This window comes from Chiloscyllium plagiosum, chromosome 4 (genome assembly GCF_004010195.1).
Source record: "Chiloscyllium plagiosum isolate BGI_BamShark_2017 chromosome 4, ASM401019v2, whole genome shotgun sequence".
NCBI classification, from domain to species: domain Eukaryota; kingdom Metazoa; phylum Chordata; class Chondrichthyes; order Orectolobiformes; family Hemiscylliidae; genus Chiloscyllium; species Chiloscyllium plagiosum.
Genome location: NC_057713.1, coordinates 132,479,056 through 132,500,843, shown reverse-complemented (window position 1 = coordinate 132,500,843; position 21,788 = coordinate 132,479,056). Strand labels below are relative to the sequence as shown.

General features: G+C 39.5%; 1 protein-coding gene across 5 annotated transcripts in view; it reads right to left on the bottom strand.

The window, feature by feature from the left end:
• mybl1 (v-myb avian myeloblastosis viral oncogene homolog-like 1) overlaps positions 1–21,788 on the bottom strand; it is a 62,758-nt gene that overhangs the window by 6,159 nt on the left and 34,811 nt on the right. For all 5 annotated transcript variants that reach the window (XR_006311529.1, XM_043689265.1, XM_043689266.1 and 2 more), the window contains 7 exons: positions 21,014–21,259; positions 18,574–18,948; positions 16,866–17,008; positions 15,305–15,419; positions 8,205–8,321; positions 7,974–8,081; positions 2,154–2,303 (listed from right to left, as the gene is read on the bottom strand). Coding sequence is in view for 4 of the 5 variants with exons in the window: in XM_043689265.1 (XP_043545200.1) it covers positions 2,154–2,303; positions 7,974–8,081; positions 8,205–8,321; positions 15,305–15,419; positions 16,866–17,008; positions 18,574–18,948; positions 21,014–21,259 (1,254 nt within the window). In the remaining variant the exon portion in view is untranslated. The remainder of the gene's footprint in view (positions 1–2,153; positions 2,304–7,973; positions 8,082–8,204; positions 8,322–15,304; positions 15,420–16,865; positions 17,009–18,573; positions 18,949–21,013; positions 21,260–21,788) is intronic.

Below are 21,788 nucleotides of genomic sequence, written 5' to 3'. Positions count from 1 at the left end.
ACCATTCAGGGTCTTATCAACTTCAAACAAATTTCCTTTCACAATTGAGCTCTAGGAAAATAAGCCCTGCCTGTCCAATCTTTCCTCATAAGAGAACCTGCTCATTCTTGGTGTCAATCGAGTAAGCTTCCTCTGAACCGCTTCCAATGCATTTCCATCCTTCCTCAAAAGAAACCAACACTGATCTCCCCAATACCCTGCATAACAGAAGTGTAACATTCTTCATGTTGAGTTCCTCACATAATAAAGGCTAACATCCAATTAGCTTTCTTGATTATCCACTGTACTGCATGCTAACCTTTTGTGACTTCCGTATGAGAACACTTAGATCTTTCTATACCTCAGATTAAGAACATAATAAATATGAACAGGTGTAAGCCATTCAGCCCTTCAAACCTGCCCCAGCATTCGACAAGATTTTGCCCCAGGCCTCAAATCCTCTTTCATGCCAGCTCAGTGGTCAACTTTAAAATCTCTCTCACTCCTCTAAATTCTTCCAGTGATCTAGCCTCCACGGATCCATGGTAAAGAATTCCAGACATTCATTACTCTCAAGCTAAGAGATTCCTTTGCATCTCAGTTTTTAATAAGTGTCCCCTTATTTTATAACTAACTTTGCCATTTGAGAGCCCCCATTAGCGGAAAGATCAGTCATTCTTCTAAACTCTAATCAATAAAGGCCTAATCTGTTTCACTAATCACATGAAGTCAATCACTACATTCAAGAATCAGCCTATTGAACCGCTTTTGAATGCCTCCAATGCTGATATAGTCTTTCTTAAATACAGAGACCAAATCTGTACACAGTACCCCTGACATGACCTCAAAGCTTACATAATCATATCAAGACTTCCCTTTTCTCCTTGAACTGCCTCCAATGCTGTTATATATAAAGCAGAAGATACCTAGCAAAATAACCCAGGTCAAATGTGGTATCAGGGTATGCAGCCTGCCTCCAGCACAGGGCTTCCACATCACTGTCATCTAAAGCACAGCACTCACAAACACCCCAAATAAAAACACAAGACAGACACTGAAGGGCCATCACAGGTGTTGTGTAATCCATCTGTCAAAGGTAAGATACAGCTCCAGTCTCTTACTCTCCAGCATAATCCTCTGATTCTCATTCTTATCCAGCCAAGTGCCCTTTGGACCACCCTGCCAATAATCCCGTTCATCGATGTAGCCCTTGCAACTATTAAACCACACCTGCTGTGTAAAATACCAAGAAATTAGCAATGTAATTGTCGCAAGGCTTTGAGAATTGGCCCAGTATGGAAGACAAGCAAACTTCTCACTTTCAGGTTTGCTTGCCATTGTCATATTGGGATAAAGCATAATATTGTTAATGTTCGACTCAACATCATTTCCCAATTTATTTTAGATTGTGAGGACAGTCCCTCTCTTCTTAAATGCCAAATGCCGCCTGCTATAGGCATGTTGGATCCAAGTAGCTAGAATGAAAACTATGTGGAATTAAACTGTAGTTTTACAGAAAGATTAAAAACGATAAATGCTATTTCTGATTCATAAAATCTATAGAGTGTGGAAACAGGCCATTCGGCCAAACGAGTCCACACCAACTCTCCGAAGAGATCTCATTCAGACCCACCCCCCCCTAACCTATCCCTGTAAACCTGCATTTCCCATGACTAATGCACCTAATCTACACATCCCTGAACACTATGGGTAATTTAGCATGGCCAATCCGTACAATTTATACATGTCTGGACTGTGGAAGAAAACCAGAGCACTCAGCAGAAACTCACGCAGACATGGGGAGAATGTGCAAACTCCAGACAGTTTCCCAAGGATGGAATCTAACCCAGGTCCCTGGTGCTGTGAGGCTGCAGTGCCAACCACTGAGCCACTGTGCCGCTTCCCCATCACCTGCCTCTGCCTTTCAAGTTAGTGAGCAAGCAACCATGGATGTAAAAAATTGAAAGTTACACTCATGAATCAATTCATCAACAAGCAGGTGACATGGCAGGAACAGAAGGTGTTGTCAAAAATGAAAATTTAAGCCAAGAATTAAATCAGATTATCTCATTTGTTCTGTTTGATTATTGCTGTGAAAAGTGAATAATGTTAAATTAATAATTTTTATTTATCATACAATGGAAACTTTCAAAAAGACCAATGCCACAGCTTACCTGAATTGGAGTTTCAAATCGTACAGCTTTTGAAGTATTTCGTTGCTTTATCTCGGAAAAGACAACATTTCTGCTCCATGTACTTGTGGCGATGTCTGATTTTTCAGGCAAAAACGTCCTCAGTAATGAGCTGGTCAACAGGCTTTCAGACTGTAACACAGAGGCAATTTATTTCCCGGATTTATATTTTCTCCTTTTATTCTTACATTCTCTTTCTTAACAAAAAGGGCATGTAAGCAAGCAACTTGTATCCTCACACAATGGCTGAAGTCAACTACCAGCAGGCATACAAGGCCAATCTAGACAGGCCAACCAAATTTTTTTTACCGTCCCTTTGAAAAGCAAGTGACCTCAAACTGCAAGACTTAAAATATGCATATTTTGACTAGAACAATACTTACTTTGATAATTTTATCCTTTACCACTTTAAAAAAAAAAATCATTCTCTCCTGAAGGTGTTGGCTCTTGCTAGATGCCAAAAGGCCACACATACAAACATGAGTCACTTGACATGAGTCAAGCAAGTGTCATTAATAAACTACGAAAAGCAACCTTACCTGACTTTCCCTCTCACTATATGTAGGAACAAGGTCTAGTCAGACGATGTATGCCAAATTTCTTTCAAAGAAAAGTATAGCCTGCTTAATATGCACAAAACATTCTGCAATTTATGTATACCATCATTATCTTGCTGTTTTCCTTTGGCTCTTTCCTTTAAATTTTGCAAATAAATTTGGTAATTAATTTAATCAAACCCATGTTTCATGCATTTTTAATTTCTCCAATCAGGTTTTTGTACTTGCTACATCACTAAATCTACCTTTCTTAAAAAGGTCACAAATACCTTCATTGGTGTTCATACCTCCTCAAATTCACTGCCTCAAAAATACTATCCTTTTCCAATGCTTCGACTTTGTTGTCCAGTTCAGTGGAATGTCCTACCTCACACATCTACAGCACCTTCCAGATGGTGTCCTATTGCTATTGGAGTTTCTCCAACCCCACTGCATCTGGAACAGCAGTGGGAGTCGCTGTGGAGCATCAATATGCTGACAACTTTGTGGGATAGCACAGGCTGTGAAGCTATCACACCACTGATAAAGAGTACACAGGCAAAGGAAACGTATGATCACCAGAGTAAAAACTCTTGGCTGCATCTGTAGGCATTGTTTTTACCAAGATAGTACAGAAATCACTGGGCCCATTGCCCTCTCAGTAACACTCGATACTCCTGGGACAATTTCAATGGATTGGAGGATGGCAAATGTAGCCCTACTATTTAAGAAAAAAGCAGCATTGAGAAGGAAAGGAATTACAGATTAATTCGCTAAAATCAGTAGAAAGCAAAAGGCAGGAATCTATTCCAAAAGAATGAGATAATGGGGCACAACGGGATTAGACATGGATCTATGAAAAGGAAGTCATGCTTCATAAGCCTACTAGAGTTTTTTTTTTAATAGTATCACTAGTAGAATAGTGAAGGCAGAACCAGTGGATATGGTGTATTTGGATTTTAAGAAAACCTTCGATAAAGTCCCAATAAGAGTTGGTATGCAAATTAAAGCACATGGGGTTACGGGTGATATCCAAGCATGGATTCAGAGCTGATTAGCAGGTAAGGAGAACAAAGGAGTAGGAATAACTAGGTCTCTTTGGAGTGAAAGGTGCTGGCTAGTGGGGAATGACAAAGGTCTGAGCTTGGGTCCCAGCTATTTACAATATATACCAACAATTTGAATGAGGAAATCAAATGTAATATTTCCATGTTTGCGGACGACACAAACTAGGCAGGACTATGAGCACTGAGGAGAATATAAAAAGGCTCCTAGGCAATTTAGACAAGTTGAATGGTGGGCAAATATATGGCTGTCACAGTATAACATGGATAAGTGTGAAGTTATTAACATTGGTTTGTAAACCAAAACAGCATAGTATTACTTAATTGGCAAGGGAGTGTGAAATGTTGATGTACGAAGGGACCTGGATATCCTTATACATTAGTCACTGAAAGCAAGTATGCAAGTGTAGTAAGCAAAGGGGAAGTGACTGTTAATCCAGAGACCCAGGGAATGTTCTGAGGACTTGGGTTCGAATCCCACCATAGCAGATGGTGAAATTTGAATTCAATAAAAATCTGGAATTAAGATGGCAACAGTGAATCTATTATCAATTGTTGGGAAAACCATCTAGTTCACTAATGCTCCCTTTAGGGAAATAAACTGCCATCCTTTATCTGATCTAGTCTACATATGACTCCAGAATCACAGCAATGTGATTGACTCTTAAGACCATAAGACATAGGAGCGGAAGTAAGGCCATTCGGCCCATCGAGTCCACTCCGCCATTCAATCATGGCTGATGGGCATTTCAACCCCACTTACCCGCATTCTCCCCGTAGCCCTTAATTCCTTGTGACATCAATTTATGCCTTGAAGACATTTAGCGTCCCAGCTTCCACTGCACACTGCGGCAATGAATTCCACAGGCCCACCACTCTCTGGCTGAAGAAATGTCTCCGCATTTCTGTTCTGAATTTACCCCCTCTAATTCTAAGGCTGTGTCCACGGGTCCTAGTCTCCTCGCCTAATGGAAACAATTTCCTAGCGTCCACCCTCTCCAAGCCATGTATTATTGTCAAGCCACATCATTAGGTTCATTTGAACAAGTTGAGAAACTTCATCTTTATGCATCCAAAAAAAATAGTACTAGTGGCAACTTTATAAACCAATGATCTGTTGGCAGACAGATCTTAGAGTAGGTTTTGAACTTGTAATTTGCCAATTGACTAGTAAGAGTGCCATTATCTAAGTCAACCAGTTTTAAATCATTCACATCCTTCCTACAATCTGGCAGCTAGAATTGGGCACAATATTTCAGAGAAGACCAAACCAATGACTTATCAACTGCTCAGCACAGCTTTCTTGCTTTTTTAATTCTATATCCCTATTTATAAAGTCCAGGACCCCACATGCCATACTAAGCACTTTCTCAATCTGCCCTGTCATCTTCCATCATTTATGCAGACACCCAACACACAAGTTCTTCTGTACCTGCACACCCCTTTCAGAGCTTTCTCATTTCATACAGCTTCTCATTGTTTTGGTGAGGTGAACAAACTTCAAAAACAGACACTTTTATGCAATAAATTTCATCTGCCAAGATCTTTTTTATTCCACCATGGGCCCTCACCTTGCTCAGCAGCCTCCTGTGTGGCACCTTATCAAAGGCCTTTTGCAAGTCTAGGTAGACCACATTCACTGGGTTTCCCCGGTCTAATCTACTTGTCACCTCTTCAAAGAATTCTAACAGGTTTGTCAGGCACGACCTCCCCTTATTAAATCCATGTTGACTTGTTCTAATCCGACCCTGCTCTTCCAAGAATTTAGAAACCTCATCCTTAATGATGGATTCTAGAATTTTACCAACAACCGAAGTTAGGCTAATTGGCCTATAATTTTCCATCTTTTGTCTTGATCCTTTCTTGAACAAGGGGGTTACAACAGCGATCTTCCAATCATCCGGGACTTTCCCTGACTCCAGTGACTTAATGGCAATAAGTGCAGGCCTAGCTGGCAATGCCCATGTGGTCAACTCTTAACTGCCCTCTGGGATAGGCAATAAGTGCTGGCCTAGTTGGTGATGCCTCAACCCATTAATGAATAAATTTTTTTAAAAAGTTGAGTACAGGAGCAATGATGTACAGGGCCTTGGTGAGACCTACACAGAGTATTGTGTGCACTTTGGTCTCCTTACCCAAGAAAGCATATATTTGTCATAGAGGGTGTGCAGCAAAAGTTCATCAGACTGAGAGGATTGTCATACAAGGAGAGCTTGAGTCAACTAGGCCTGGATTCAGTAGAGGTCAGAAAAGGGGATATCGTTGAAAGGTTTAAAATTCTGACAGACCTGAACAGATTGGATGCAGGGATGATGTTGTCCTGTCTATGGATCTAGAATAAGGGGTTACAGATACAGAATAAGCCAGTTAGGACTGAGCTGAAGGGAAATTTCTTCACTTAGAGGATAGTGAACCTGTGGTGGGCAAGTTATTGAATATATTTAAGAAAGAAATACAGATTTCTGGACATAAAGCGTCAAGGATTATGGGGAGAGTGTCTATGATGTTGAGGTAGAGGATCAGCCATGATCACATTAAATGATGGAGCAGGATCAAAAGGTCAAATGGCCTGTTCCTATATTCTGTGTCTAAGTAAGTTTTTTTTAATTTTGTACTATCACTCCCATATAGCGTACAGTTGTTCAGAACAAAGAGCTTGTAAAGTAACAATTACAATGGTCACATACTGGGTGAAAAACTTTAAAAAGAGAAAAGTGAGCTGTTCCATTTGTCTGGAGTAGCTGAGTTAAACAGTTAGTCTCTAAATAAAAAACAATTTACTACTGGAAGTAAGTTAAACTCTACTATGATACTAGATGTGAGTAAACTTCTTCAAAAATAATTTATTGTAAAAAACAGAAACTTACTTTCAGCTCCACGACAAAGTAATATTACAGTACGTAATATCAAATTTTTCAATAGTTGTTGAAACTGTTATTTTTCATGATATTCCAGATACTGAGAACTTGATCATAAATATTTCATTCTGATAGCTCAGCTAATTCTAAATCACATTGTAATCAATGTTAATATAAAAAATAACTAAATCAGGTGCAGGAAGTACAAATATTATAAGTTGTTTTTATAAATTCTGAGCAGACCCAGTTAAATTTAGTTAAATATAAACAAAGCTTCAGTTCACTGTTCTGCACCAAATCCAATGCTCTAATCCATACTGTGCACAAGGAGGTCTGGAAGTGATTAATAAGATCAATGACTGGTTGTCCTGTTTTTGACAGCATTCTTAAAAGAAAAAATATTTCCTGAACCACTGGGAAAATTCAATGCTTTTTTCAAATTACATAGATCTTTTATGTTTAAAGAGAGAACATCTAATCTGAAAGCTAGCTCCTCTCAGGAGAAATGAACTTCCTTCCATGTAGTAAATGTCTGAGAGTCTATAAGCAGCATCCTCTCAGAACTGTGCAAAAACAATCAGCTTAGTTCATATGGACTATCCCTAATCAGTCCTTGCCTTTCCAAACACGTGCAAATCCTGTCCCTCAGGATTCCCTTTAACAACTTACCCAACACCGATGTCAAGCTCACCAGTCTATAGTTCCCTGGCTTGTCCTTACCATCTTTCTTAAATAGTGGCACCACATTAGCCAACCTCCAGTCTTTCAGCAACTCATCTGTGACTATCGATGATACAAATATTCCAGCAAGGGGCCCAGCAATCACTTCCCTAGCTTTCCACAGAGTTCTAGGGTAAACCTGATCAGGTCCTGGGAATTTATCCACCTTTATGCGTTTCAAGACATCCAGCACTTCCTCCTCTGTAATATGGACATTTTTCAAGATGTCATCATGTATTTCCCCACATTCTACATCTTCCATGTCCTTCTCCACAGTAACCACTGATGCAAAATACTTGCTTAGTATCTCTAAAGTAGTAAAGCAGCAATCCTAAAGAATCTAATTCAGAAACCAAGTTCTGAAGAAGGGCCACTGACCCAAAACTGACTTCTCTCCACAGATGCCTTCAGACTTGTTGAGTTTACCCAGCAATGTTTGTTTTTGTTTGAGAACAAATGCTTGTTTACACAGAACCATACAGGAGGAGCAATGCCAATAAACTCTGAAGCTTTTTGCAATAAGCTTTCATACTAATTCTTTCTTAGATACACTCATATACACAATTAATTTGCTTCTAAAAATGACTACTTTGCAAAGTTTCCAATAAGCATTGATGAACTCACCTGTACATCTGAAACAGAGGTCTGTGTGAACTTTTGAGTACCAATTTCATCCTTAATCCATGTGTCTAAAACAAGAGATTTTCGTACTTTCTTGAATGGAACAGTGTGCTGCAATTTGTTAGGTTTGGGGAAAACGAACAGAAGAGGCATACCACAAAATTACACAGCAGTCAGAATCACCGTAATCAGAACTATTCAGGTTAAAAGAACAAGGAGAAACTTTATTAGCACCTCTTGCTCACAGATTTTGAAGATGGGATCCATTCCTTCCCCAAGTAATATGTCAGTACCAGTCTCTTTCTTTAAGACCTCTCGAATATCCTCTTCTAAGTGTGCAAGTGACTGAGGCTAGGATGACAAAGAAATGATTACATTTTCTGCAATTCAAAATGATATGTTATATTTATACTTAATGTTAACTGAAGGGAGAAACAACAACTGAAGGGGGAATTAACAACTATTTGGACATTCCCTGGTTTGAAATGTATTTTATCAAGTGAATTCTTGGAGCCAAAGCCACCAGCTGAGGTGGCGAGGGTCGAGTGTCAAGTTCCTAGGAGTGACAATAACTGAAATCTGTTCTAGATCTCCTACTTCGTTGCAACAAATCCTCTTCCTCAGATGTCTTAAGAAATTCGGCATGTCCATAAGAACCCTCACCAACTTCTACAGATGCTCCACTGAAAGCATTTGATCTGGGTGCATAACTTCCTGGTATGGAAACTGCTCCGCCCAGGACATTAAGAAACTTGAAAAGGTTGTGGGTACAGCCCAGACCATCACAGAATCTATTTACACTTCTAACTGTTGCTGAAAGGCTGCCATCAAAGACCCCTCCCACCTCTTCCGTCAGGCAGAAGATATAGAAGCTTGAACATACGCACCGACAGATTCAAGAACAGCTACTTCTTTACCATTATTAAACTGCTGAATGGACCTCTCTAACTTCAAATAATGTTGACCTTGCTAATGTTGATCTTGTTTTGTGCAACTCCTGTGCAGCCATAACTTTGTACTAATGCCTTGCTCTAAGTGCTCCATGATTTGCACGTCTTTGTGTGCTATGATCTGCCTCTACTGCTTGCAAAACAAAGCTTTTCACTGTACTTAGCAATAAATCAAATCAAAAAATCAGTTTAATGTGTACTGTGGATTACTTGTTTGATTACCGTAAATCAAGTGACTGGAGAAATAGCCAAGCAAAGCTTTCGAGGAAAGAGAAGAGATGGGGGTTCAGTGATTTAATTATTAAACAATACCTGTTTTTTGACAGGACTAGGGGCCCTACACTAATGGTTGCCCACAACAGTCTTTGAACGTAGGATTCTGTTGTATAGTAGCTGAAATCAGTACAGTAAAGATAATGTTCCTGGAGCTAAACAACTCTCTTCTGAAATTCTGATTCTTAGAAGTTGTTCTTGGAAACCTGACAGATGGAAATACTGGTCAAACTGAAGGAATGACCAATTATCAAAGACTAGAACTAAAATTGATTGCAAACATAACTGGAAATTGATCAATTTATGGTTGTCAGTAATTTGACTTTGTCAACAAGAAAAAGTGGACAAGAAGAATATATTATGTCTTGTTTTCAGCCCCTTGACCCACAGGTGTTGTTGCCCTTTTGTCTTTCTTTAAACAAAAACATTTTTGCAGAAACTTGTCTTTTTATATTGTGTGAAGGTGTGTGAGGGATTAAGAGGACACCTTTAATTTTAGATCATAGCTTTGGTGTTAACGAGAGTGTGCCACTTGTTTCAAGAATAAGTTTTGTTCATAATGAAATAAAATTTATTAAACAAGGCTGGTGGATGCTTCTTTAATTTCTGACAGTAACGGTAAAGTAACCACAGCCCCAAAGTACCACAGGCTGTTCTCTCATTAGAGAGAGAGATGACGAGTGATGAGTTTAACTGGAGGCGGGTGTGAGGTTGAGAAGGAGGACATTAGTTGTTACCTTAGCCAACTGGGGAAACTGACCCTGCATTGCTGGTGTCATTCTGCATTGCAAATCAGCCATCCAGCTAACTGAGCTAACCTACCCCAAAGTTTCTGCTAGTAGTTGTAAACAGGAGCATTTGGCCATTATGGTAAATTATCAACATGTGTTTGTACTGATGACGTGATGATGGAGTAGGGGGACTTGCTCTCAGTGCAATCCTCCTATCATTGTTGTAACAGCAGACATTTGAATTTTTTTAAACTATTTGGAACTATAGTTTAGAATAATTTTAAAACTTCATTTTATATGTTAAAATTCACTGATTTCTTGATAAAAGATAATTCTTGTTGTAAAAATTAATTTCAAGTTTAACAATTTTAACAATGCAAGTTCTCAAAAGCCAATTATTTTGGAAACATCCGCAGCTCCACAGAATCATTATTTGGAAGATAAATTCAGCAATGAGCCAAACTAAAGAAATTGGCAGGAAAATAGCTAAACTCTCATTCCATGTCTTTGTTACCTCAAGATTTATTTATTCCAATAAATATTTATCCAGCCTCCCATATTCCATATGCTGCTAACCAGGGGCATCCAAATCCTGCTATTCATGTGCTTACTTGCACCAAATTTCAGGCAACTATCATCCCTGTTCTTACTGACCTACAACTGCCACCTGGTTAAGCAATGCTTCAATTCGTTCTGAGAATGGCAAAAGACTGGAAAGTTATATAATTATTTCACTTTTTATGGTGTGAGGCAAATGCAAATGTTTTTAGGCCAGGGTCTTTCAAGCCTGGCTCAAGAGCAGCTCAGGAGGGCATGCCAGGAGCAGCACTAGGCATGAGGTGTCAACTTAGTGAAGCTGCAATACATGATGACATACATGCCAAACTATGCCATACAGGTGTTCTTGTTGGTGGGATTTAGAACTAGGGAACAAAGTCTCAGAATAAAAGACAAACCATTTTGGACTGAAAGCAGCAGGAACATCTTCACTTTGTGGTGATAGAACTTTGGAATTCTCTACCCCACTGGGTTGTGGAGGCTTCGTCATTAGGTTCAACACAGATTGATTTCTAGTTACTAATAACATAAAACAATATGGGGATAGCAAGGGATAGATATGAGGGAGACATCAGCTATAACCTAGAACGATGGAATAATTTTAAAGAGCTGACAGACTTGTCCTTGCTCTTATGTTCCTATACCACTAACAACAGGTTAGATCAAAGCTCTCCAGTCCAGCTACATGAATTATCGTCCTACATTCACAATTCAAGCAACTCACCGAGGAAATGGCGCCACAAATATCCCCATTCTCAACAATTAGATTACATTACAGTGTGGAAACAGGGCCTTCGGCCCAACAAGTCCACACCGACCCGCCGAAGCGAAACCCACCCATACCCCTACATTTACCCCTTACCTAACACTACGGGCAATTTACCATGGCCAATTCACCTGACCCTGCACATCTTTGGACTGTGGGAGGAAACCGGAGCACCCGGAGGAAACCCACGCAGACACGGGGAGAACGTGCAAACTCCACACAGTCAGTTGCCTGAGGCGGGAATTGAACCCGGGTCTCAGGCGCTGTGAGGCAGCAGTGCTAACCACTGTGCCACCGTGCCGCCCACAATGAAGGAGCCTAGAATATTAGTGCAAAAGACAAGACTGAAGCATTTGCGACACTTTTCAGCCAGAGGTGTCAACTAGGTGTCAGTCTCATTCTGAAGTCCCTACTCCTCAAATGTCAGTCTTTAGCCAATTTAATTCACTCCAACCAATATACCACCAGACACCGCAAACGCTACAGGCTCTGACAATAGTCCAGCAACTGTAACAAAGACATGTCCGAGGCTGCAGGCTCTCCTAGCCAAGCTGCAGCACTGGTATATACCTAGCAGTGTGGAAAGTTATCTAGGTATGTCCTGCACACAAAAAACAGCCAATTACCATCCCATCAGTCGACTGTTGATCATCAGTAAAGTGATCAAAGGGTCATAAAAACTGCTATCAAGCTACATCTGTTTAAGAGGACCTGCTCACTAACACTCATTTTGGGTTCTTCCAGATTTACTCAGCTCTTGACCTCATTATAGCCATGGTTCAAATATAGACAAAATGGATGAATTCCAGAGGCATGGCAAAGGGAGAAATTCTCACTGGTTCAAGCTATACCAAGCACAAAGGAAGATGGTTGTGGCTGCTGCAAGTTAGTCATCTAAGCTGCAGGACATCATTGCAGGAGTTCCTCCAGTGGAATAAACTAGGCACAACAATCATCAGGTGGCCGACATTTCTGCCACCTCCAAACGGACCTCACCACCAAGGATATATTTCCCTCCTCACCCCTTTCCACCTTCCGCAAAGACCGTTCCCTCCGTGACTACCTGGTCAGGTCCACGCCCCCCCAAACAACCCACCCTCCCGTCCTGGCACCTTCCCCTGCCACCGCAGACATTGCAAAACCTGTGCCCACACCTCCTCCCTCAGCTCCATCCAAGGCCCCAAAGGAGCCTTTCACATCCAAAGTTTTACCTGCACATTCACCAATATCATTTATTGTATCTGTTGCTCCCGATGCGGTCTCCTCTACATTGGGGAGACTGGACCCCTCCTAGCACAGCGCTTTAGGGAACATCTCCGGGACACCCGCACCAATCAACCACACCGCCCTGTGGCTCAACATTTCAACTCCCCTTCCCACTCTGCCAAGGATATGGAGGTCCTGGGCCTCCTTCACCGCCGCTCCCTCACCACCAGACGCCTGGAGGAAGAACGCCTCATCTTCCACCTCGGAACACTTCAACCCCAGGGCATCAATGTGGACTTCAACAGTTTCCTCATTGCCCCTCCCTCCACCTCACCCCAGTTCCAAACTTCCAGCTCAGCACTGTCTCCATGACTTGTCCTACCTGCCTATCTTCTTTTCCACCTATCCACTCCACCCTCCCCCTGACCTATCACCTTCATCCCCTCCCCCACTCACCTATTGTACTCTATGCTACTTTCTCCCCACCCCCACCCTCCTCTCATTTATCTCACCACCCTTCAGGCTCTCTGCCTGTATTCCTGATGAAGGGCTTTTGCCCGAAATGTCAATTTTACTGCTCCTCGGACGCTGACTGAACTGCTGTGCTTTTCCAGCACCACTCTAATCACAACCATCATCATCTGCTTCATCAATGACTTTTCCTCCAGGGAAAGGTCAGAAGTGGGAATGTTCATTGTGCAATCATCACTGTTCAGCTCTGTTTGCACCGCCTCAGAAAACGAAGCAGTCTATCAAGCTTGGACTTATTCCTGAAGAAGGGCTTATGCCCGAAACATCGATTCTCCTGCTCCTTGGATGCTGCCTGACCTGCTGCGCTTTTCCAGCAACACAATTTTCAGCTCTAGACAACTATCAGGCTTGGACTGTCAAGCAACATTTGGGTTATGCAATGGCTATCTCCAAAATGGAGAAACCTTATTGGGGATGGGTATGTATCAAGGGTAGCATATCCATGGTGAAGAGGAGGCAGTGGGACTAAGATTCTGGACATTTTGATAACTGTTGAATCTTGTTAGTCAAGAATCTGACTATCTTGGTCTTAAAAATATTCAATGACTGCCTTCATCGTTGTCTGAGGTGAAGAGTTCGCAAAACTCAAGCCTCTGCAAGAAAACAATTCTCCTCTTTTCTATGTTAAATGGCACCTTCTTATTTTTAAACTCTGTCCTCACATTTTAATCCCTCCCATAAGAGGAAATACCTTTTCTGCACCCACCCTGTGAAATCCCCACAAAATCCTATGTATTTCAATTAGGTCATCTATCATTTTTTTAAACACCAATGGATGCAAAATCAATGTGTCAAACCTGCTTTTCCACAAGATAATCACCCTACCTCCCCATTCCAAATATAAACAAAACACCAATAAAGCAGCAGTATGTAGTTAAAATTTGCATATATTAGATCAGTATATAATCATAATAATATTAATCTGATGTGTTCTGCCCTGATTCACGTCCTTAGGTGAATGTCCAGTGCTGCTTTTGACCTGGGTTTGTCTTCCTTGTAGTTTCTGTTAATGGTGGTTTACTGCTGCCTTCCAGTCTCTGGGATAGGGCAAGAAAGTAGGTTCCAAAGTTTACCTCAGTTGGGACAGGAACAAAACTGGCTGGTCATATTCTAAACTACCCACCTCATTCAGTAATCTCTCTTGCTAATCATCTAGCCAATTGGTCCCAACATATAACACATTATGAAAGTTTGAAAAATTGTGTTTTAAAATTATTTGATAGAAGTTTTCTTTTATATAATGAGATTTCAGGCAAATCTCTACATTTGCCCTGGTGACAGAAGACTGAGTAAAACCTCTCTTCCATACTCCCCCATTTCTGTACACATATATTGCAACATATAACCCTCTTTGCAACTCTGCTTCCCTCTCACACACTTCACAGCCCCTCATCCCAAATCCCCAGGCACACACTAACCCAGCAAGCCCCTCTCCGACCCCATACACGCAACAATCCCACATTCCAAACTGAGGCACAGTCTCATTCAACAAGCCATGTCCCCAAACCCTCACAAGCTCACAAGACAGCTTCTCAAATGCTCACACATTCAGCAGCACTCCATGCTCAACCATCATACTGTCCACTTACTAGCAGCCCTTCTGTCCAAACCCACCTCATTCAGTAACCTCTCTTGCTAATCACGCAATCCCATTCCCCCTATGTGGGTGAGTGTTTAATTGGCTCAATGTTCCTGTGAAGTGTCTTGAGACATCTTATTACATTAAAAACATTAACTGATAAAGTGGCTGCTCTGAACCAGTTGAAACAAACAGCAAACAATATACTGACCAAATCATTAAGTGCAGTTTTCAGTTATCCATATATAATTTATACTATATAATATATACTATATAACATATGTATACACAATTATAAACATACAAACAAGAAAGATGAGTAGGCCACTTTCTTTTAAGCCTACTCTGCCATTTATGATGATCATGGCTGATCTGATTTTAACTTCAACTCCCCATATCCTCAACAATGTGTCATTCCTCTTGGTAATCAAGAGTCTACTTACCTTTGCCTTAAAAATCTTTAATATTAAAGTTCTAAATTTACTTTGAAGGAAATAGTTTTAGCTGCTGTATCTTGTCATAATTACTGAGGTTGATAGGGTTTGTGCTGTATTCCAATTGATGATGGTCATATTGGACAGACCCAAGGATGCTAATATTCAGACATATACACAAAGATGCTCCATGAAGTGGATAAAAATGGACAGCAGAATGGAACAACAAAAGACAAAAATCTCAAGACAGACAAACTGTTGCCCAGAATTAAGCCAGCAACCCCTGATATGCAATACTGCACTTACCACCATTTTCAGAGGCCCATATTTCTTTTCTTGAGCAGCCAGTGCATTCTTAAAGGGTGTAGGCGTCCTTGGTGTGCTGTCCAAAACCGTTCGTCTTATTGTGGGAGTCCTGAAACTACAAGAAACAAAGTACAGTGTGAAGTATGGAGCAAAATTCAGTAGGATATTTGATTTTATTTCTAATCAAATAAGAACAATCATACACCTTCTCCCCCCTCCTCCTAAGCAGTGTCCAAATATTGCTCTATGTCTGCTCAAGGGAGAACCCACTAAAGCCTCCATCTACATTATAAATGAAACACAATGTGTTGGTCCCAATCCCTATAGCAAAAATAAAACCTTAGGCTGATACTCAAATGCAGTACTGAGGGAATGGCTCACTTGCCGATATTGCAAGGGTCCATTGCCTGCAGTTAATTATTTATTTTGAAAGGATAATTAGATTTTCTAATGATAACATCAAGCATCTTATACATTGCTGGTAATTATTTCCACTTCAGCAGAACATATTACTTTAAAACCAACAATACAAACAAAAAAAAACTATATATATCCTGGTCCAGAGGTGGAGACACTGGAAATGTGACAACTGCATCATTCTACAATTTTACCAAGAGTTTACATGTATTAATTACACCTAATCAGATGGATTAAATTTCTCCCCAGTTGGTGGGTTTTTAATCAGGATAATGTTGAGGCCCAATGTAAAACCCTAGTAATGCATGACAATTCTTTCCCAGAACACTTCCTGGTAATGTAGGCGGTTTGGAGATTGCTGATCTCAAAAAGTAAGGTTAAGGTTTAGCATAAACAATATTTGCTTCTCGCAGCTGAGAAAAATTGGAGCACAGAGAAATTGAGTGGAAGATTATGTGAAGCTGGCTGTTGATAAAAGCTGAAATTGGATAGGTAATTAGATGTTTGGGAGCAGATTCAGCAGTCCTGGTGATCTCTCTCCAGGGAACAGATTGCACTACCAAGATGTTGAGGCAATCAAGTCAGTGAGGCTTTGGGGGCTTTCCAAGGCTATATCATCGAAAGTAAAAAATAGGAATCCTTTGCCTCCTTTGGAGGGATTTGGTAACCCAAATGTTAACAATCCAGCTGGAAACTGTCTTGATCACATCAGCTATTTACAATGCAGTTAACCCATTAGCTGAAAGATATTTGCCTCCAGTTAAATCCTGAATGTTAGAGTCTAAGTGATTACATATGTAAATAAAAGGATGAGAGAGCAAGAGCTTGCGTGAGAGCAATAAAGTTAATTTTTTGGATGCTTCAAGTTAACCCTGGAATTGTTCATCCACGCACTCCAATCCTCAGAAGATAATCAAACCGGATCATAAAGAACCAACTTTTATCAGTATTCTCATAACCAGGGATCATATCCTTGAATATTATTCATATGTTCTAAAGATCATATGATTACTTATATACAGCATTAAACTACGATTGCAAGGTTTTACAGAAGACTGTTTGATGTAGACATAACCTTTAACAGGTATAGTTTTCCCAAATATTACTTATTTATTTGGAAGAGGGATAGACTGTAACCACTCACCCTGCATTTTCCTTTTGAACCCGAGGTGTTTGGTCTTTGCGTAGCGGAGTTGTGACCAGAACTTTTTGTCCACAGACGGGAGTTGAAGTAAGTGCTGGATTATCAAGACTCAGATGATCATTGCCGGAGCAGATGTTAAAAAACTGTTTTCAGAGCAGGAAATAAAACAATAAATTTGATACAGAGGTTTAGTGATTTAATATTTACAAAATGCTCCAATTATGACACAATTACAGATTAAAATCAGGAACAAATGCTGGAAGTGTGCAGCAGTTAAATCAGGATCTATGAATATTAAAACAGGTTTATTAACAAAGTTAAAGTTTCCAGTTTAAATGTTTCCAGTGCAGAAGTATTTCCAGAAATTTTTATTTTTTTAAATTGCAATAAAATCAAGTTTCAAGTAAAAAGATATCTAGCCTACAGGCTTTTTGAATTAATGTTGCAGTCAAAAGTCACAAATTCATTTTCTAAAGCCTTTGACCTGATAACATTCATCTAGTTCTTTTTGCAAAATTCTGAAGATTAAACATTCATTACATCTGACAGCAATCTCTCAAGTATTAGTAAACATGCATAATCTTTTTTCCTTACTTGGCTAAAGATTTCCTAATCTTAAAAGCTGCCTCTGCAAAACAAGAACAATGCAAAAAAAACTAAAACAACAAAAAAGGTTGGTGGATATAGATATACATCGCAAAAGGATATGGCAGCAACGCAGGGCAGCTGTTGAATAATGAGATCCAAAGTGTGGCAGGAACTGATACAGAATATGAACATAGAGAAACAGCAGTAATAAGGATCAAAAGTGGTTAAGAAAAAGCAAATTAAATTTCTTTTCCCTGAAATGCACCTAGTATTCGGAACAAAATAAACAAAATGTATCATTGGCACAAATAACGAATATTAGGTGTAATCTCACAGCCATTAGAGACATGGTTCCAAGGAGATCAAAGCTGGGAAATAAATATTCAGGGGTATTAAACTTCAAAAAGACAGACAGTGTTTAGCAGAAAAGATGGTTGATTAACACTCGCAGACATTTAAAAGAATAGTTCATTGCTCATAACAAAGACATATCCCAGTGAGGAAGAAGGATTCTTGGAAGGCTTCAAACAAATCATGGTTAACCAAGAAAGTTAAGGATAGAATCAATTTGAGGAAACTAAGAAAAAATGTACTGGTATTGGAAACAATGCAGAAGGTTCACTAGATTGATCCTGGGTATGGAGGGATTTTATGAGGAGGAGTTGAGTAGGTTGGGCCTTTGCTTACTCGAGTCTAAAAGAATGAGGGGAAAACTTACTGAAAGAAGCAAGATTCTTAGGGGGCTTGACAGGCTGGATGCTGAGTGGTTGTTTCCCTTTGCGGGTAAATCTAGGACCAGAGGACATAATTTCAAAGTAAACAGTCCCACATTTAGGACAGGAGTTTCTTCTCTCAGAATAGTGAATCTGTAGAATTCTTTACCGCAGAAAGCTTAAGAAGCTGGGCGGTTAGGTTTACCCAAGGCTGAGCTAGACAGATTTTTAATACAGTGAAGGAACCAATGGTTATGGAGAAAAGACAAGCGGAGTTGGTGATTAGCAAATTAGCCATGAGCGTACTGAAAGATAGAGGAGACTTGGCAAGTCAAATGGCTTACTTCTATTCCTACTTCTCATATTAAGATAATTTCTGCTTAGTAAAATAGTTCTGAGATTTTTACCTGAGAAGGAGAAAAGGGCAGTGTTTTTACTGGAGTACTTTTTGGGCTTGTTGTGCTATTGTCCATGAAAGAAACACTGTTACAGTCACTGGACGGAGATGGGCCAAGCCGAAGTCTCCTTTTCCTCCTCAGTATGGTTGGTGGTGTACTGAATTTAGCAACGATAGGGGATGTTATCGGAATGAGTTCACCCTGCCCACTGCTGTTACTGCAGGTACTTCTGCTCAGATCTGAAATGGCATGGCCATCAAAGCGATAACCTATTCCACTTCTGTGCTGTAAACGTTCAAATTTAGCTGGAGTCTGCTTAGCAGGTGTCTTTTCATTTGCTTCAGAGAAGTCAAAGTTTGTTAACTCATTCCACACTACAGAATCCTGAAAGAAAGGGAAAACGAACTTGTTACTAGCAAAATTTACAATAAAAGAAATCATTATAATTCAAGTGTAGACATCAGCACTATGATGATCAAATATGGTGCAGGATATACAATCTTTATTTAGTTAGCATTCCTAAAACCTACAACTTTATGGATCAGCCAAGTCCTTTTATTGGTAGATGTGAACTGGAGAGAAAGAAGGTTGATGCAGTTTGAATACAAGTAGATTGATGTCATCATATTCTATTGTTATGGTTACAGTAGTTGTTTAGTTCTACATTAGTACTGAAGACGGAAGTCTGTTGGTGATAAAATAAAGTTAAAGTCAGTATATCCAAATTTAGAATCTTCAGGTTGCATATACAATTGATCACAACAATAAAACTCTTAAAAGGAAAATAGAAGTACAATAAAGCAAGTATAAAATTTATTTCCGAAAAGAAGTGTCAGTCATTGGAGTTTAATATATATGAACGGCAACAAGATTACACCTTTATTTGAATCTATTGCTGTGATAGCCAGCTTACCTACTTTAAAATGAGTGCTTATCGGACACTGTAAATGGTTCAATCTTTATTTCACAGTTTGCCTCATACTTTTCTAACATTAGTGTAATTTTAGTTTTTCAGGTGTAAGACCAGCAGGAGGTAGGGGAGCAAGGGAAACAGTTGCCCGAGTGAATGAATTTGTCAGAAACAAACACACAGGATGCTGGAGAAACCTCAGCAGGTCTGGCAACATTTGTGGAATGAGAAACAGTTAATGTTTTAAATCCAGTCCAACTCTTATTCAGAGCCAAAATAGACTCAAGGGACACAAAATGTTAACTCTTATTCTTTCTGTAGAGGCTTCTTGCCAACTAGGTTTCTCCAGCATTCTCAGTTTGGTTCAGATTTCCAATATTTGGAGTTATTTTGATTTCGTTCGACTGAATTGCATGCATCAGCTAGGCTGGCAGTATTAAAATTTCCTCTTGTAGGCCAATCACGAGATGAGAAATCTGGCACTTCTGCAAAAGAAGATTCTGCAGCAACTTAAATGGGCAAGTGTCATTTGTGTTGAACCAGTAAAACTGCAGTTATCTAGGGGAATCAAGAAGAATTCCATCGATGGTGACAGAGTAATTTCATGACAAAATGACTTCTTTCCCTCTTGTAAAGTGGTTTTAAAGAAATCATGGTAAGAAATGGTACAACATATGAATGAACAGAATTCTTACAGCTTTTCAGAATTTTTGGCAGCTATGCATCAGAAAATGTAACTCTCTCAACAACCGAGTTAAGACAAATTCTCCTTTACAGCTCATTGTTCCTGCACTGGAAGGAGCCTTCACTTATCGCCAAGTAATCATCACCCCTCCCTTCCCTAGTTTCTTTAGTTTCTATCGGTTTGAAACAGGTTGTCACTACATCTCTTCACTCAGCTGCTGCCACCTCTCCGTGGCTACAATTGTGGTTTCATCCCATCATCAGGTATCCGAGGAACTGACTTCTAAATTCTTAGGATTCAAATCCTTGCCTAGTTCATGCAATAACCTGGTCACTCTTGTTGCTTGTACACAATAACCAGCACAAAATGCCTTGTCACTTTAGAAAACCTCACTTTTACTGAAGAGATCGCCATTGACATAATAGGAACACACAAAGCTGTCAATATTGGCAGTAATACAATAATGGCTATAACTTCTCTGGCTGTAACTTTAAAGCTTCTACTAAACTAATTCAGGCTATAAGATTGTTCATAAAATACCATAAAAAGAAGATTAGCAAGTAAACACCCCAACCTCAAGAATACAGAAAACAATGAAAACTAAACATAAAATACAATTAAAAAAAACTCTAAATGAAGAAAATTTTGAAGAAAGATTTAAGTAGATAGTGCTATTTTAATGCAGACATGGAAACTAAAAAAAATCTACACAAGCTAAACAATCTATGCATTATGTATATGGAAATGGTAAATTAAAACTTAAATGGGCAAACCATTGATAAGTACCATTATTAATTATATACCAAAGTGAATTTTTTTTTAGTACATGTAATGATAAGAGGTGACAAACTTACCGCTTCAATTAGCTCAAACGTCTTAGTAAAGTCAGGAATTGAATGCAGTGTATTGAGGACTGAATTCTCCTCCTGTACAAGAAAACGGTTCAGGGATGCCTGTTGTACAGGTGTGCTAGTCTCCTGGAGCTGCTCCTTCGTACAGATTTCACTTGCTTTATCCTCCAGGCTACTCAACGTACTAGATAAACTTTCATCACCAAAAAGACTTCTTGACCAGCAGGTGAAATCAGCAGTTTCTTGTGACTAAAAACAATTAAACAAAAAGCAGTTTACTCTAAAGTAAACACACTGAAGTTCAGAACCCTATTTAAACCAAATTGCTCTTAGATTTTGTAGAAACAGTTATTGATGTATTATGGCCAAGTCACCAAAATAGATTTCATCACGCCAAAATACTCCATATTCAATAGAGTTAAAAACAGCCATCAAAATCTGACAGATTAATGACACACTGTTGATAGAATTAATGCAAATCCTAAACACTTCTATTTCATTACAAAGCACGGTTTTGCTCACAAATATTTAGTTAGAATGACCACTGAAACCATAAAGCTGAATTTCAATAAATATAATTTGAATGTGATACAGTTGAACATAAACTATTTTAAGTCCTTAACAGCTGCCTCCATGACATTTGAAATGTTCTAATGTTTCGCTGGTCACAATTTCAGACAGACCTGTAGAAATATTAAACATACACTGAAATAATTTTTAAAGCCACATGAACCTCTCCTTTCATAACAATTTTTTCTTAAATTAAAGACGAAAAATT